A 17,046-nucleotide genomic window follows, 5' to 3' on the forward strand; every position below is an offset into this window, starting at 1 on the left:
CTCTCCAGAGAAAGAGCTTATCAACCATAAAATCACATTAAAACCTATGTATACTAAAATATTTATTTCTCAAAGCCAACTCTGAAATCTCAATTTGTAGCTTCTTATTTTGTTACTACCATGTTGATACCCCTCTGAGAGGTTGGCTCACCACTATAATCCCACTTGCTGTACTGGAGAATGTGGTTTCTGCCCATGCAGCCCTCCTGGGATAAGCTTTTGATGTGATGTTTTGTCCCAGAAGTGTGGGAGCCAAATACTTTATTCTCGCGTAAATGTTACAGTGCATACTAAAGGTTAATATAGTCAAAGCTCTGAACTCTGTGCTCCCCAAGGTTAAATGAAACCCCCCCTGCCTCTAAATCAGTAGAACAATGTTGATGTCACTTGAAATGTGTATGCTGTGTGAATGGGGCTAAGCTGCCTTGTAATGCTGTATGAATTTTTTACCTTAGTGGGGCACATTTTGTAATTGTATGATGACTGTGCTTATAAAATAGGTATTTGTGGAAAATATTTGATGCTAGACTTCTGCTTCCCAAACAAGCATAATATGGTTGCTTCCTTGATGAATGCTAAGCAGACCTTTATAAAATTACTATCTCTTAATTTGCTTGTTTGAGCTGCAGCTCTTGGATAATTTAGTGAGGTTTTTTTTCAGCAAATTAACCTTTTATAAAACATACTTCTCCAGTTTGTCATGCCAAAATTCAGCAGAGTTCTTATTACATAAAACCAATGCAGTGAGTGGAGGATCAGACCGGCTGCCTTAACAAGTCAAGAAATATCACAAATAAGTATAAAATACATAATTGTTTATTTGGTTTGTAGGATCACAACGAGCCTCTTCCCTTGCTGCATCAAGACTGGAACAGGCCATGTCTGAAATAACTATGCAGAGCAGTACAATGAAGCAGGGACCTGTGAAGCTCTGGACAACTCTTGAACAAATTTGGCTACAAGCTGGTAAGTCCTGAGCTACGTGGAGTTCCTCTTTCCCCACAGTGATGAATCAAATGACATAAGTATTAACTGAGTAGTTGAAGTCATGAGTTGAAAATCACTCTATTCCAGCAGAAAATCTGCCATTTTATCCCTGATGGTTTTTGAAACACCACTTATTTAATTTTGAGCCAAAAAAATACTGTAGTAGTGTTATTTCTCAGGTCACTTCTGTTTTTGCAAAACACACAGAAAACTTTAGTCATCACTATAATATGCTTTTTTGAAAAAGAGGATAGGTAGTTCTTCACTAACAAATGGTAGTTCATAAGGACAATTATTTTCGTTCTCCTTTTACTAAATGCTTCCCTGTAATAAGACTGGGCAAACCATGTCTTAAATGTGATTTAAGCATTCCAGTCTTTGCTGAAGTTTAAGTGAAAATTATTACAGCATGTTCTCCACTCTGTCCTTGATTGTTTGAACCCCCCAGGGTCTTGTAGGTTGAGTATCAGTTTGAGACACTAATGCAAAGATGCTGCAACAGAGCACATAAAGGGAAAACAGTGAAGAGAGACTCTATCCACAAGCAATATCCAAACCCATGGAGGGGTTTTATGTAGGGACATTTGTTGAGGAACAGAGTTGCCCAGCACATTCTGCTGCTTGCATTCCAGTGTTTCAGAACTGATAGAGTTCCAACCCTGTAATTTTGTTTTTAGGAGATACAGTTTTTCTTCCATAACCGGGCCCACAGTTGCGCACTTGAAATTACCTTTGAGTGCTGTAATTGCTTTATTAGATGTCTCACCATTTGCAATGCAGAAAGAAAAGCAGAACCCCCTGGAAAGCTGCTGATAGATTTCTATTCTTCGTGCAGGGGAACCTTTCAAATTCTCATTTCACTAATCTATGCAATTGACAGCTCTCACATAAGACCTGGCAATCTCACCCTACTTTGCAGCCAAGATTTTCATAGCTGTTTTTTGTGGGTAATTTCCTACCAATTACCCTTTAGTTCTAGAACAAAATATATGACATTGGTTTTGCTACAATTTGATTAATATTAACAAAAGAAGTCACCTTATGGAATGCATCATACTTTAAGTTAATCACATGTGTTCTCCTTAATGACTTGTGTGGATGTAAATTTCAGTGATGTGCTGTGGGCTTCAAAATGACCAGCAAGATCGTGCTTTATTCAGTTTATACTCCTGATTTAAGGCTGCAAAGAGGGCTGGTGGGGAGCAAAATAAATGGAGTTTATTATGATGAGAAGTCAGGTGTCTGTTGTCCATCATCCTACAGCTAGCTCTAGGCAGTTTACATTTTTGCTGCTGTCTGAAAAGACAAAAGCAATAAAGACCTAGTGCAATAAAGACCTAGTGCTTGCTGTGAATTGCTATGATTGCTTTTCAGTGTGAATAGAGTGCCTTTCTGAAAGGTGTTAATTATTTCTTTTAGATAGAATTTATTTTTATAAGCTGTAACTTTTTTCTCTTATCACTTTGTAAGCCTTTGTTTTGTTTCATGCTTAGTTTTAGCTGGACTTGATTCAGGATTGATATTTTGAAAACATGTACTGTGGCTGCTTTGTAATTTCATTACTGAAGTCAGTTATTGTTATGGATGCAGCTTAATGAGCTCCTGCTGAGATACTGGCCATTCTCTTCTCATGGTAGTGTGGAAGCTGCTGGATTCTGGTATCCTGAGGGATGAAGAGAGGTGCAGGTATTTGGGGTAGTCTTTACTCTCTGTGGAGAAGGGCACAGTGCCTGAATAATTAGAGGACTTCTTGGAAGTGGGTTGGCTTTATGCTGAGATTAGTGAATGGAATAATCCAAAGGGTGTCACTAACCTTCACTACTGGGATCTTTCCCGTCTGAAAGGAGGGGAAAGGAGGAACAAACATACTTGTAAGAAGTACCTTCCAAAACAGGTATTTCATAGACAACAAACCAAAATGAATGGCTGTGGAAAGCAACAGGCAATTACTGCAACATTCTGATGCCTGCCTATGGAGTCAGTTGATATTCATGGAAGGTCTGCATCAGTATGCTGTAGATTTTCATCAGGTTTAGCTTGGACTTGTCCTTTTTCAATCAGTGACTCATCTTGTGACTCCAGGCAAGTTGCCTAACTTTTTCATACCTCAGTGTCCTATCTCCAAAGGGAAAAAACGTTAATGCGCCTTTGGGAAATGACTCGTGTGTTGTTGTTTTTGTTGTCATTAACACTTGGACCTTTTTAGTGTGACTCATAAATCCTTAGATAAAGTGATTACAATTTCCTAACCTCATACTACAGTGAATTTATAACGAAGCATCCGTCCTTCTCAGACACTCGCAGGACACAGCTGGCCGTGCCTCTGTGCACGGGTAGGGATTGAGAGTGCCAGCTTGCAGTGGTGTCTGGGTGCCATCAGAGCCATTGCAGCTGCCATGCCTTCTCATATCCCAGGGCATGAAAGGTAATGGTACCAACCAGCTGGACCAGTTAGAACTTTGTGCAATGAGGTTGGGAAGAGGCACACAAAACCAGCTATCCCACAACTATAGGGGGCTGCTCTTACAGCCTTCCAGCAGCCAGGCCAGGCCACAGCACCAGCACATGTACTTGCAAAAGGGACTGTTAGGGGGTGCTACCTATCCAGTGATGCTTACATAGGGGAATCCTTAGTGTATCATGCTGCAGCTGCAGTAGGAGTTCCTGCCTTGTGCAGAAGTGTCCTCAGTCCCTCTGAGCTGGAGACCCCTTGTTCTCTAACGGGTTTCACAATTAGCTTTATGAGAATATGTGTGTTCCCTTAAGAGTGGCTGAAGGGAAGGCTGTACACCCTGTGCAAATAGTTAATCCCTTTTGTGCTGTGATAAAGATACTTATTTCACCCATAAGAGAGCACACACTTAGTGGTTTTATCTGTCATTTTTCTGGGTTTGTGACCAGCATAGTTTTGTAGGGAAGACAGTAAAGCATCATCTTTGGATGTGCAGCTGCTAAATCAAAATGCGTTGCACTATAACAGAGGCTGTACGTTGTCTTTCCCTGCAGCAATGCCTAGTGATCTTTGGCAAGGTAATTTTTTGTAGCCTCCTGTAAACAAAGAGCTGCTTGATGGATCTGTGGTCTCTAGAAAGAGTCCTCTCTCTTTCAAGCATCAAAATAACCTGTGAATTCTCACTGTTAATCTCACATCCAGCCATCTCTTACAGGACCACCTGGGAGTACAGTCATCTGCAGCATAGAACTTGGTACATTGCCTTAGTGGGCTTCCATATCTTCCTGTTTTCTGCACAGGTAGTCACAGCTTTGGAAGAGCAGTGTGCTGTTCTCAAAGACTAGAGACGTCCCCTGCAGCAGGCATGCTTGGAATACTAACGGGCATATTCTATTTCCAAGTGTTCTGCAGCAGAGATTGTTAACACAGCTTGTCTGGTCCCTTTTAACTATAACCCCCCTAGTCCTCTTGAATATAATGGCTGCTTAAAAAGAGTCATCTCGGAACACTTTAACATTTATGAGCCTAAACATTATTCTTGGCCCCATGTCTGAGAAACAGCTCATTTCAGGGAGTACTTAGGAACAGTGCTACAGTGCACATGCTGTGGTGGTGCAGCTCCAGGAGAGGTGTTCATTATGCAATCCTTATGCTCATTTCTCGTCTTTGTTCTGCTTTTCATGGCTGAGAGCTTGAATTCAAGTTTGAGAAGAGGCAAGGAACTTTGGTGGCACTGGTAAAGCTTGTTAACTCCTCCCTCTTCCTGCAGGAAGAGCTGCAAGGGGAATCCTAGAGATTACTAGAGCTACTACTTCTAACAGTCATGCCAGTACTCCTCCCTTTTGTTTAGAAAATAGAGTCATGCTGTTTGGCTAAAGAAAATATATTTGAAATTGTTCACATTTATGACCAAAATTTACCTTCATTTGGCATTTTTATAAGATCACTTTTGACCCAGAGAGCAAAGCATGTCAATATTGGAAAGAAATAGTGTTAATAGTTCTAGGCTCTTTGGGTAACTGGAACGATTTTTTATCTGAAGTATGTGTGATTATACTTCCAGGCAGTAATAACCATATGCTCTATTTATACAGAGCATTTTAGAATGCTACAAGCCAGTTTTAATAAGAGTTCTAATATTCTAGCTCCTGTTACTGTATTATTTTAAGCTTTACTTTTAACTACAAGGTCCACTTTGTTTGTCTTTACTAGTAGTTTATATCTGACAATTTAGCTTCTTGACTAACCCAATACTTTACCAAATATGGCCACTCACAGCAAAGTAGGTCTGGTAATTTGATCTAAGTTTGGCTAAATGCCTGCTAAGCTCAGCCTGTGAACCTCACCAGGTAGACCCTAAGGCTAATTTAAAGGAGGATTTAGAGAAAAATGACAAGGATACTATTCCATGTACTCACAGTGGGGCAGCAGTGGGCTACCTGCTGTCTCAGTAACATGCTAAAGTTTAACCTAGGAAAAATAGTTTATACTGAACATGCTACAAACAAGAAATGCAAAGAGAGCCAGTGCAGCAGAGAACAGTGAGCTAATGGAAAAACATCTGCTCCCCCGAGTTATGTACAGCAGGAACTTTTTTTTCCCTTTCGCAAAACACTTGTGATTTATTTATTTTATTCCATATGGGCCAGTTCCTGGGAAAAAGCTGTGTTAGAGGAGATGGGCTTTGTTCCACGAGAAAGTGTTGTTGGAGCCAGTGGGCTGAAGTCTCCAAAGTGCTGGTCTGCAGCCATGGAGCTGGATCCTGGCAGCAGCCAGGGGTGCAGCCAGGCCCTCCCCTGCTGCCCCCTGCTCACCTAGCACAGCTTGTGTTTGCACAGCCTGCACATGGGCACTTCAGTGTTTCTCCTGCTCCAAGCTTTTAGCAAGTTATTAGCCCCCCCAAGTTATTAGCTCTGATATTAAAGATGTTAATCAGGTGGGGGAGACATCTTTATTGATATTGCCAGAATAGCTGGGTCAGATACTCAGATACTGTCCTGTAATGCAGCACTGGTTTTTGAACCAATTCTAATATTTTTATTTCTTTTAAGTGCTGCCAAATTTTAGAATTTCAAGTTTAGAATATCTCCATTCACTGCTTGAGTTCTTGAGCTCCATAAATGCTGCTAATTTTTGTGTCTCTTTACAGTGACACAAAGCACTGTGAAAAGCTGGAACCTGGTGAGGGGGAACAGGAGAGAGTCCTGAGAATAAAGGTGTCCTGCAACGATGGCTCCTCTGCAGTATTTACTTACTAGGAGGGATTAGGAGCACTTCAGCTGGTGATAGAAATGGTAAAGTGAGCTGGTTTTGTCCCCTTCAAAATGAAGTTAAGAAGCCAGCAGTAGTTCTGCTGAGCCTCCTGGTTCATCAAGGTCTGTTCTAGACTTGTGGTAGAGACTAAAGATCACCAAATTCTCCATTTCTCTTCATCTGAACATTCTCAAGAGGCATTAATAAGTTTTGTTCTACACTTTCCAGTTTGATTTATTTTCTGTCAACAATAAATATAAAAAGTCAAAAGGATTCTTGCAGCCTTATGTCAGTACAGGGCATTTGGGATTGCCTCCTCCATTCCTGAGCCTTCTGGATGTTTCTCATTTTTGGAGCAGGATGCGAAACTTTGTGGACTGGTAACTCTTTGGCATGGACAATCTTCAAAGAGCACATACCTTTTCTCAAAATCTGGGACATGCAAACATTCACATGTGTCTTGAACACTTACTTGTGATGGAAACAGGCAGCAGCTACCAATGCCTTTTGTTTAGCATTCTGTAGAAAATTTGCCAAGAGATGGAGAGAAACCTGTTGCACTGCCAGAGAATGACTGAGGGTACCCAAAAGTAGCATTTCCTCAGCTGCTCAGTAAGTTTGGACCAATGATAAAATGTACACAGTCCTGAAGAAGGAGGCAGGACATTTGTTCATACCAGAGACAGAAAATAGGAATTTATACTTGACTGGGCTGTTAGTCATGTTTTGATTGCACCATTTAGTGTAGAAGGTAGCTTGTGGCACTTACATGCTGCTTCTAAAAACCTTCACTCTAATGCTGCATTTGTAAATGAAGAAGCTTGGCGGTCATTTCAGGCCCTGTGACCTGAACCTTGGGAATTTAAAGCCAGTCCCTGGAGTTCACTTTGCAGGCAAAGAGAGGGTGTAAATCTGTTGCCTCATTCAAAAGAGCAAGTGGCTGAGCTCAGGTGTATGGGAACATGCAGCAGTTTCTGTGCTTCATTTCTGTATCAAACGTTTGCATCAAATGGAATTATTGTAGTGAGGATATGCCTGGAGGAATCTTCTGTCTAATCTGCCATGAATTGTCAAGCTACTGCATGCAGGGTGGTGTCAGAGCATGGAACAATGACTAAACCTCACCTGCCAGCAAGGAAAGGCAGTGGGGGGACCCTTTGTCATGATAATAGCTCGGCAGTCACTGCTGATGGCAGAGCTGTCTCAGAGTGGGTCTTTCCAGCTGGCTAAGGGCTCCTGCAGTAACAAGCATTAATAACTCCTGAAGGCAGATGATGTGGAACAGAAATCACCTTCCAACACCCTCAGAGATGCTCTCACCTTCTTGAGTGTGAAGGGCTGCTCTGCACTGTACCATCCTGCTGGGCATTTGGCTGTTACCCTGGCCATGTCACTCTGCAGTAACATTTTTGGGGTGGACAAGAGTAGAGTGCTCTAGATGCATCAGGCACACACAACAAGGGATGTGGAGCAGTCTACTTTGTGGAAGTGCTGCCTCTTGGATAACACCAAATGTGATTCACAAGTAACAAAATTTTAACTCTTTCACATTGCAGAAAAAACATTTCAAATCTGTTTGATTTCTTTAGGCTAGAATTAAAATAGTTGCTGCAGTGACAAGCACTATCAGTCTTGACACTGCTTTGAAATGGGGAATAGAGTCAGTGTTTAAGGTGATGTTGAGCAGCTCTGTTTCTCAGACAACAGTGTGATGCAGACATGACTGGATTATACTGTTGTTATACCCCTGATGGACTCCCTAACAGAGCTCTGCAAAAAATTTTATCTTGGACAAAATAAAGGTGCTGACTGTAGGACACCCAGCTTTGTCAGTGTTCTGGGTATTGCTCTTGGTTTGTGCATTTGTTAGGGGTCTTTGGAGAGCAAGTAGATGATATGCTTCTGGCAATTTTCACTTGATTAAGGATCTTCACTGTAGGTGAGCTTAAATGCTAGCAGAAATAGCTGAAAGAACTAGGGGGTTGTAATAGAAGTTAATAATATTCTCAGTGCTGCTGAGGCATACTGCTCTCAGGGACTGGGCCCAGCATTAAAATTGGTGCATAAGTCCAGACAGAAGAGGCCATAGCCACAAGACAGCAGTTGTTTGGAAGAACAGCAGAATAGTTCAGACAGTATTGCAAGAGAGCACAAATGGGAAACAAAAAGTGGATCTGAGAAAGGAATGAATTGTGCTAGGGGGAGCCTTGAAGTCAGCTGTGGTCTCAGGGCAGGCACAGGCTTCAAAAACTGAATGCAAGGAGAGATTCAACCTGTCTTGGCCCATCCATGCAGTGCACTGTCTCTTTCCTGTAGGTGAGAGTGCTGAAATACTCCCTAATGTCATTCACACTCAGAGTTTGGATCCTTGTCCAGAGACAATAATAGATGAGTGGTACATGCAGGATCATCATCTCTCTGCTCAGTAGCATTCAGAGAGCTTTTAGGTCAAAACAGAATGTAAATTTATTGAAGTTTTTATGGAGATGGTGTTAAGTGAGAGAGAGCAAGGAAGCTTGGTTTTAGATTCAAAGCTCTGAAGAAAGTCAGTACCAAGAACAATCTAGTACAATAATGAGAGGTTCATAAATGGTTTCCCTGAAGCATTGACCCTTTCACAGGATAAGAATTATAGATACTAGATACCTGTGTCAGCATGAGAAGGTATTCTCTGCTTTGAAGTGGAACTGGATGCCAAGTCTCTATAACAGAACTTCCTCACAAGGGCTGCAAATTTGGTTAGATGTTATTTACAGCAAAATTAGCTCATATAAGGAGATAGGCTGATTAATCCAATGGACAGGAAGCTGCTAACCCACATAACATGAAAGCAGGTGTTTCAGTACTTTGAGTACCACTGAGGGTTTTACCATGGTAAATTTAATAGGTCCTTGTTTTTTGAGTTTGATTTCTGCCTCTAGCTGTGTTTTTATTCCATGTTACATAAGCATATCTTGTTAATCTGTAAATAAAATGAGTGTGTAATAGAAGTGAAAAATGAGTTTACAGAAAACACATTTTAATGCAGACCTAAATGATGTCCTCTAATGTCTATTTTTAGCTGGGTAGCTAAAAATTTTAGCACTCCTTTCCTTTCATAACCGAAAGGCACCCCTCTCATTCTTTTTTATGCAAATTAGGACTCCCACACCATTAAATCATTTTTATTGACTATTGAGCCAGCAAAGAAATGGACTGAACTTTAACACACTACATTACTATACCATAAAATACAATTTGTAGTTCTTATTTAGATTCTGTGTTGCTGTACTTCCTCTAAATAATTGTTATTACTGAAGAAGACTTACAGGCACCAGAGAAAGAATAAATGCTCTCTATTTTGCATGCATTGAAGCAGTGTGCATGATTTCACATCTAAACCCACTTGCTCCCAGTTCCCTTCTGAAATGAAACAAGTCACATGATGCTCTGAGTTGCTAATAGAGCTTTAAGTATGGCAGTATCCAGAACTTCTGCTGACTTCAAACAGTGTCAGGATTTCAGCCCTTCTTTTGTGCTGCTAAGTTTGTGCAAACTTTGGGGATGGAGTGTTCATCTTCAGGCTGTGAAGTGTCACTTTGCACATCCCCAGGCTCATTAATGCCACATGCATGGCGTCAGCTGCTATGCAGCACTTGGCAGGAAAACACTCTGTTCCTTGGAAGTGCAAGGAAAATACTGTCCTCCCACCAATTTTTGCATAAGGCTGTGCACATATTCAGCTTGACAAGGTACATGGCCTTGCCTTCTGTTATTATAGATAGCTGCAGCCTCTTGGAGCCAAGGGAAGGGATGCATGCAGAGATTTTATGATCAACCAGGAAGAAATGTGTATGAGTCATTCTGAAAGAGTATAACTCTTCTGAAGGAACTAATATTTTGCTCATGTTGACAGCCTTGGAGAATGACATTTATCTTGTACCACAACCTAGGGATGGCTGAGAAATATTCAAGCATTTTCTCAACAATGTCTCACCCTTCTTCTGGAAAGGTCACCTCAGAAGCAGAAGGGTGTTCAGCCTTGCTATCATTTCACTACAGAGTCATTTTTGGTGTGCCAGTAGAAATGCACTTATGATCCCAGTCTCATAGGCCGAGGTGGAGCCTTCCTGTGGTCAGGCAGGGGACTGCCTTTGAGATGCTTTCCTGCTCACCTCTAGCAGGCTCCACGTCACCAAGCCAAGTCCCCACAGTCATCTGGGTCTCCCAGTGCTTCAAAATTGCAGAGTTTCAAAGATATTCAAGAGGAATTTTCACTCTAATTTCCCCCCTCACAGACACTTCCTAAATATATTCACTGCCATAAAAAGTCAGGACATTTAAGGTTGTGTCTAATTTCAGAATTGTTATTCTAAATTTAGAGCCTGAATTAGTAATTTTGAATTGAACTCTTGAACTGTCAATACTTACTGCATGACATCAGTTAAAAAAAACTGAGAGAGACGCTGAGTTTTTGCAGTGAGAGCATGTAGAACACAGGTTATGGGCCAAAGAGCAATGTCTGCCTGTATGAAGAGAATTATTTTATCTACATGCATGCTTACATGTGTGTGTATATGTATATATATTTAAAAACAGTTTCCCTTTTCAATTACATGTGGCAGTGAAAACTGAGTATCACTTTTTGACCTTTTGAAAGAATTAGAATATTTCAGTTGGAAGGGATCTACAACAATTATCCAGTCCAACACCACAATTATCTAGTCCAAATCCTGAGAAATGTTAAAGTTCAACCACGAGATATGTTATGAAATTTATCATGAGACATTATTTTATTAACAAGTTGACATTCAAACACGGAAATATGCCTGTTACATCTTTTTTTCTAAGCAAACCACTAAGATAGTTACTGATAGTTCAAGAAAGTAAGTGAGCAGTCTCTTCCAAGAGCTGTATTTTTTTTCTGTAATGTATGAGGATGTAAATGGGCGAATACACAATATAAATAAGTCTATATTACAAGAGTCTTTTGATTTTAACAGTCTGAAAAATTGAGACAGTTGTCTCATAAACTTGCCAAATAAGAAGAGAAAAACAGTCATCTTTTTAAATGGGAATGTAATCTCCTAAGTAAATTATCTAGTGTCCAGCTCAGATGTGTCCTATTACTCTGACATTTTTGAAGTTCTCAGTAGACAGTGATAGCTTACTCTGTTCTTTTTTCTCCACCAGATTATTTGGAAATACCTCTGATGACTCCAAGTAGCCTCCTTAGGGCTCAATTCAGCAATATTTACCTTCCCAGTGGAGGAATCCTTAAGGCCTTTGTCAGGACACCACCCAAAGGTGTCCATGAACATCTGTATAGTTCCCTTAGCATTAGGAGAAGATACATTCAGTGGATCCAGTCATGATAATAAGCACTAACCATAGTACTAAGCATTGTGCAGGATCACGGCCTCATGTTTTAATATGCTTAAGTCAGATGATATATAATTAATATGAAGAAAGGTCTCTGCTTCATTTCATCTAATGGCAGGGTGTTCTTTGCTTTATTTTTATGGCTTGGTGTTTTGTTTTTCCTTCAGCTGAACTCTTCCTGGAACAGCAGCATCTCAAAGAAGCAGGCTTTTGTACCCAGGAGGCAGCTAGTCTTTTCCCCACATCTCATGCTGTACTGTACATGCGTGGGAGGCTTGCAGAGATGAAAGGCAATTTGGAGGAGGCTAAGCAATTGTATGATGAAGCGCTCACCGTGAATCCAGCTGGAGTGGAAATTATGCACAGCCTGGTGAGTTTGCAGGGGCTCAGCTCCATTATAGTATTTATGTTCCTGATTAACTGTAATAAAAGGGGAGAGGGCTTATGCTTGCTCTGGATGCCATTGTCTTCCTAATCCTGAGAGCAAGTGACCGTTCCAAGAATAAACTGGGTAGTTTGAACCTCTATTTTAAGACTGGATTGAATTTTTAACTAATTAGGACTTGTGTCAAAAGTAAATCTTTTAATTGACAAAGGCTGATACTTTTGGGAGTCAACTCACTTACATTGTCTTTGCTGCTTTTCCTACTAACTGTTTTGCTTTTTAAATAAGCAGTACACTGATGTTAGAAGGATCTAAAAGAACTAAATCACTAAAGAGAGATAGATGGATGGATAGATAGATATAGGATTTGTAAAACTTGGGCTGGTTTCTTTTGTCTGTTAAAATCAAGATAAACTATGAGTTTACAATAAAATGAATCTGTTACTGTTATAAGCTGCAGCTTAGTTCCAGCCTTGTGTAGGGGCAGGGACTCCACACTTGTGGGGGTTTTTTTGGTAACACTCCTACCCAGCAAGTATTCTTTTTCTCTGTGGCACCAAGCCCAAAACTGTTTTCCAGACACTGGGCCTAGAGCTTAATAACAATAATAATTATACAGGGAGCTTTGTGGAAGACCAAAAGCCAGTTCTCGTGTGAAATCAGAGCAGTTAATCATGTTTCATCAATGCTGTGTCTTGTTAACTGTAGCCCTTACCAGGTCTCTCTCAGTAATTTTAGAAGTTTGTCTTGACTAACCTAATTTTTACAGGAATTCTATATCCATTTGACTGCTTAGTGTCTTTGCTAGCATATTTGTATCTCCTGGCATAAATTTGGTCCTGATGAGGTTTGCTGACAACTCCAAAACTGAAGGGGTATCAGTGTACAAGACATCAAATATTAAGTGAAGTTACAATTAACAAAAATAGTAGAACCTACAGGCAAAGGGCAAGATATTTGATAATAATAAATGTTCAGTACAAAAATAGCAAATGAATAGCTGGTGCATGTCAGGAGAACATTACAAGGCTGCTGTACACATGTCAGGCTTATACAGGGCAATAATATAACTTTGTTGTTGTGATACAGCCTTCAGAAATTCACTCAGTAAAAACCAAGCTAGATGGAATGATGTTCCTTGCTCTGTCATAATCTAAGAGAAGTTGTTGATACCAGAGAAGCCATCAAATTAGGTGCCAACATGATACTAATAGCTCTCATTTTTGTCTTATTTTATGGACATAACCACATTCTGAGTCTTCACATTTCAGTTGCTTGCAATTTTCTGAAACTATAGTAACGTGGAATAAAAGTTTCCAAGGTGCGTATCTTAGATGTTCTGGCCCAATTTATTTCAGAAAATGTCATTCCAACATGGCTTTGCTGTTTCTGAAAAGGAGGCTAAAGAGGAGGCCTTAAAAGCTTCTGCAATATCTTCTTTATGGTGCCATGTTATATCTGGGTTTTGTCAGGATTGGGTAACATATGAATGCTTTTTACCGTAATCTTTCCTAGGTTATCCAAGTTATAACCTTTAAAAAACACACATATGCTTAGTAGGTAAGTATTTCTGAAAGTTTTAAGGAGTCTGTGAATGCTTGTTCCCCTCAAACTCCAGTAATTTTCAAGAAGGGCAAAAGAATGACTCTTGTAACTACAGGCCTGTCTGTAGTTACCAGTCTCACTTCAGTGACTGGTAAAATGATAGACATTATTCCAGGAGGTATTGAAAAACACCTGAAAGGCAGTGCCATCATTGGGCACAGCCAGCATGGGTTCATGAGGGCCCCTGTCCCAGGGCCACCCTGGGTGTACATGCAGCATGGGGCATGAGGGGCTGGAAAGCTGCTTCACAGAAAGGGACCTGAGCTCCTGCTCAGTGATGAGGTGAACCTGAGCCACCAGGGCCCTGGCAGCCAGGAGGGCCAACCCTGTCCTGGGGGGCAGCAGGGACATCATCACAGCTGGGCAAGGGAGGGGATTGTCCTGCTCTGCTCTGGGCTGGGGCAGCCTCACCTCCAGTGCTGGGGGCAGTTTGGGGTGCCCCAGTGTTAGAAGGGAATTAAACTCTTAGAGAGTGTCCAAAGGAGGGCAGCCAAAACAGGGAAGGTCTTGAAGGGAAGCCATATGAGGAGCAGCTGAGGTCACTTGGTCTGTTCAGCCTGGAGAAGAGGAGACTGGGGACAGCATTTACAACTTCCTCATGAGAGCCAGAGGAGGGGCAGGCACTGATCTCTCTCTGTGGTGACAGTGACAGGACCTGAGGGAATGGCCTGAAGTTGTGTCAGGGAGGGTTAGGTTGGATATAAGGGAAAGATTATTCACCCAGAGGATGACTGGGCCCTGGAATGGCATCCCAGAGAAGTGGTCACAGCACTGAGCCTGCCAGAGTTCAGGAAGCAATTGGACAATGCTCTCAGACACATGGTGTGACTCTTGGGGCTGCCTTGTGTTGAGACCAAGAGACGGTCTTGGTGATTCTTGTGGGTCCCTTCCAGTTCAGAGTATTCCATGATGATGTTTTAGTCAAGGGATGGATGTAAAATTCAGAAGAGCTGAAAAAGACAGTAAGATGAGAAATTTGGGGGCAGATACCCAGTCTGTAAGCAAGTAGGGAAGAGGAAAGTGAAAAAGTGAGTGAAATACAGATAGATAGAAAATAGGGTTAGATAGATAATGCCAGATAGGACTCGATAACTAAGAAGACACATGGATGGAGGGGTGGGCATGCTGGAAAGAGTGAATTAAAGAGGTCAGTCTTAGGAGAATGACAAAGGAGCAGGAACCTGTAAGAGTACTTTCTTTCCATGCCCTTCAGTCTCCTTAAGATTCTGAATCTTCCCATCCTGGTGCCAGCAAATATCAGTGAAAATCACTTGCTTAAGATGTACCTCACCTCCTTTAACTTGGGCCTGCTGCAGACTGTGGTTCACACCTGTTGGCTAAGATAGCAGAGGTCTGGTCTATCCCTGCTGACATGAATCATGGCAGTAGTTATATGGTGCCACATAATGGCATTCCTTTATGTGCTTTTCCAAAAGCTAGGAAATTGCACATAACAAGTTAGAAGCATCTGATGAGCAGTATAGAAATGTCTGTAAAGAAATTAATCATTCTGCCTTCAGAATAGAGCTGGAATAATGTGCAGTAAACAAGGCTTTTAGGGCTATACATCAAATAAAAAGGGCGAAAATAAAATATTGAATGGCTGCTAGCTAAGTGATTTTGTCCTGTGTTCTGAATGAGACACTGTCCCCATGGAGAACTTAAGACTGGGTTTATGCAATTGAGGATGTAATGTGACAAGTGGTAAATTCTGAATCTCCTCAAGGCCATCAGAAGAAAACTGAATGTCTTTCTGAAATGTATGTATTAGCCAAGTACTAGCTGTACTTTTATTAAAAATACAAGTTTTTGAGCACAGTATGTTCAGTCCTCTACCAGAGAGAAATATATGTCTTGGATTATGCAAGAGGGCAAACTAGATTATGAGCTAGATACACAGGGTTTGAAATGATGCAAGACATGTCCACAGGCAGATGTAATTGAATTCACACATGTTTCTGTGCTGGTCCCCCCAGTTTGAATACATTGTTTTCCCACTCTAGTAGTACTGTTGTGGATATGTAATAATTTAGAGAAAGAGGAACTGCTTGTGAGAATTGCTTTTTGACTTGGTACAATTGCCATCCAACTGACCTAGTTCACTTTAAGGGAGAGCTCTGCTGTAGACAGTGCCGAGCCTCCCTGGTGCATCAGCATCAATTAGCAAAGTAGTCATGTGTCTTCCCCTGGGCTCTTGGAACTGGGCTGTCAAAGTTATATTTGGAAAATTCCAACCTGAAGAGTGTTGCTGGCTTTAAATGAAGGGCACAGATCTAGCAATGAATGAGTCCATTGGGTGTCAGTAACTTCACCTTTACCCAGGGTAGAGTCACCACCATAATACACACAAGCTGTCTCTGCACAGCTGAAAATGGCTGTGTTTTGCTGTGACTGTAGGGTGTTTACAATAGCAGTCAAATCAGCATGCTTTTCATACAAAGCACGCTGCAGCATGGCAGAGCAGCGCCATACAGCAGCACTGCAGTGCTAAGAGTGTCCCAGGGGGTGGGTGCCATGCTTCATCCCAGGGGCCTTTGGCACTTTGTGTCCAGTGCTGTGGTTGGGAAACCACAGGCACTTGGAAAATCCCACACACAGCAGCTGTGCTGCTTCCTGTAACACTTGCAGTTTCTGAGTGATGTCACAGGATCCTTAAGCCTGGATCAGGAATCCACCATTGGCCTTTTCAGACTAAGTACTACTGGCTAATACCTAAACTAAGGAAGTATATTTGTTGAGGAATTTTGTTTTCATTTGAAAAAGACACACAGAATCAGTTTTCAGGGCTATTTGAAGCATAATCCTGGTGAGGTGAGCAGCTACTCCTTTGATTAGATAGCTATTGGCTGCCAGAAACAGTTAGCTTGGGTCGGCCCCTAAAAATTGTACATCCTGCGAGACCATAGTTTCTTTAATAAATACAACTTGCTAGGGTTCTTTTTCCACATTGCTCCTGATTCCATCTCAAAAATTTCTGTCATCCCTTCCTTTATTAGAAAAGCCCTGTTTCCTTCTTCCCTTTCACGGGGTCCTTCTGGGGCCTGCTTGCACGGGTCATAGAGCATTTCTCCCTTCTGGGCTGATGGAGTTTCTACTAAGCAGGTATCTTTGCTGCTCTGGAAACAAGGGCTTAGTCCATATCTCCTTGTCTTACATTGTGACCTGTGACAGCACATTTCTACAACCAAATAACTATGGCTTTCTTCAGTATGTACCAAATTTGGTTATATAACATCATGTAATACACAGCTTTGGGATGGTGATAACAAAATTGACATGTGCCCAACCAAGTCAGAAAATATAAGCTGGGGCAGATGACACCTCCTTTTAAAGCAATACACAAATCACCTACCTATATGTAGCTAGAGAAAGACACTGAAATTTGTTAGTTCCCAGCCACTGTGCATTCAATACCATTCTCACTTTTGATTTGGAGGAGGAGAAAATCAATACCAGCACGTTGGATTTGAGTCCGAAACTCTGTATGTGATATTGCAAGTTA

At 41.3% G+C, this 17,046-nt stretch overlaps 1 protein-coding gene across 1 annotated transcript in view; it reads left to right on the forward strand.

Annotated features, from left to right (window-relative positions):
* The window catches only part of TTC7A (tetratricopeptide repeat domain 7A), a 171,475-nt gene that overhangs the window by 118,776 nt on the left and 35,653 nt on the right, over nucleotides 1-17,046 (forward strand). The window contains exons 18-19 of the mRNA XM_066546525.1: nucleotides 832-966; nucleotides 11,722-11,924. Coding sequence (XP_066402622.1) covers nucleotides 832-966; nucleotides 11,722-11,924 — 338 coding nt within the window. The remainder of the gene's footprint in view (nucleotides 1-831; nucleotides 967-11,721; nucleotides 11,925-17,046) is intronic.

The sequence above is a fragment of the Molothrus aeneus genome, chromosome 3, assembly GCF_037042795.1.
Source record: "Molothrus aeneus isolate 106 chromosome 3, BPBGC_Maene_1.0, whole genome shotgun sequence".
Taxonomy (NCBI): Eukaryota; Metazoa; Chordata; class Aves; order Passeriformes; family Icteridae; genus Molothrus; species Molothrus aeneus.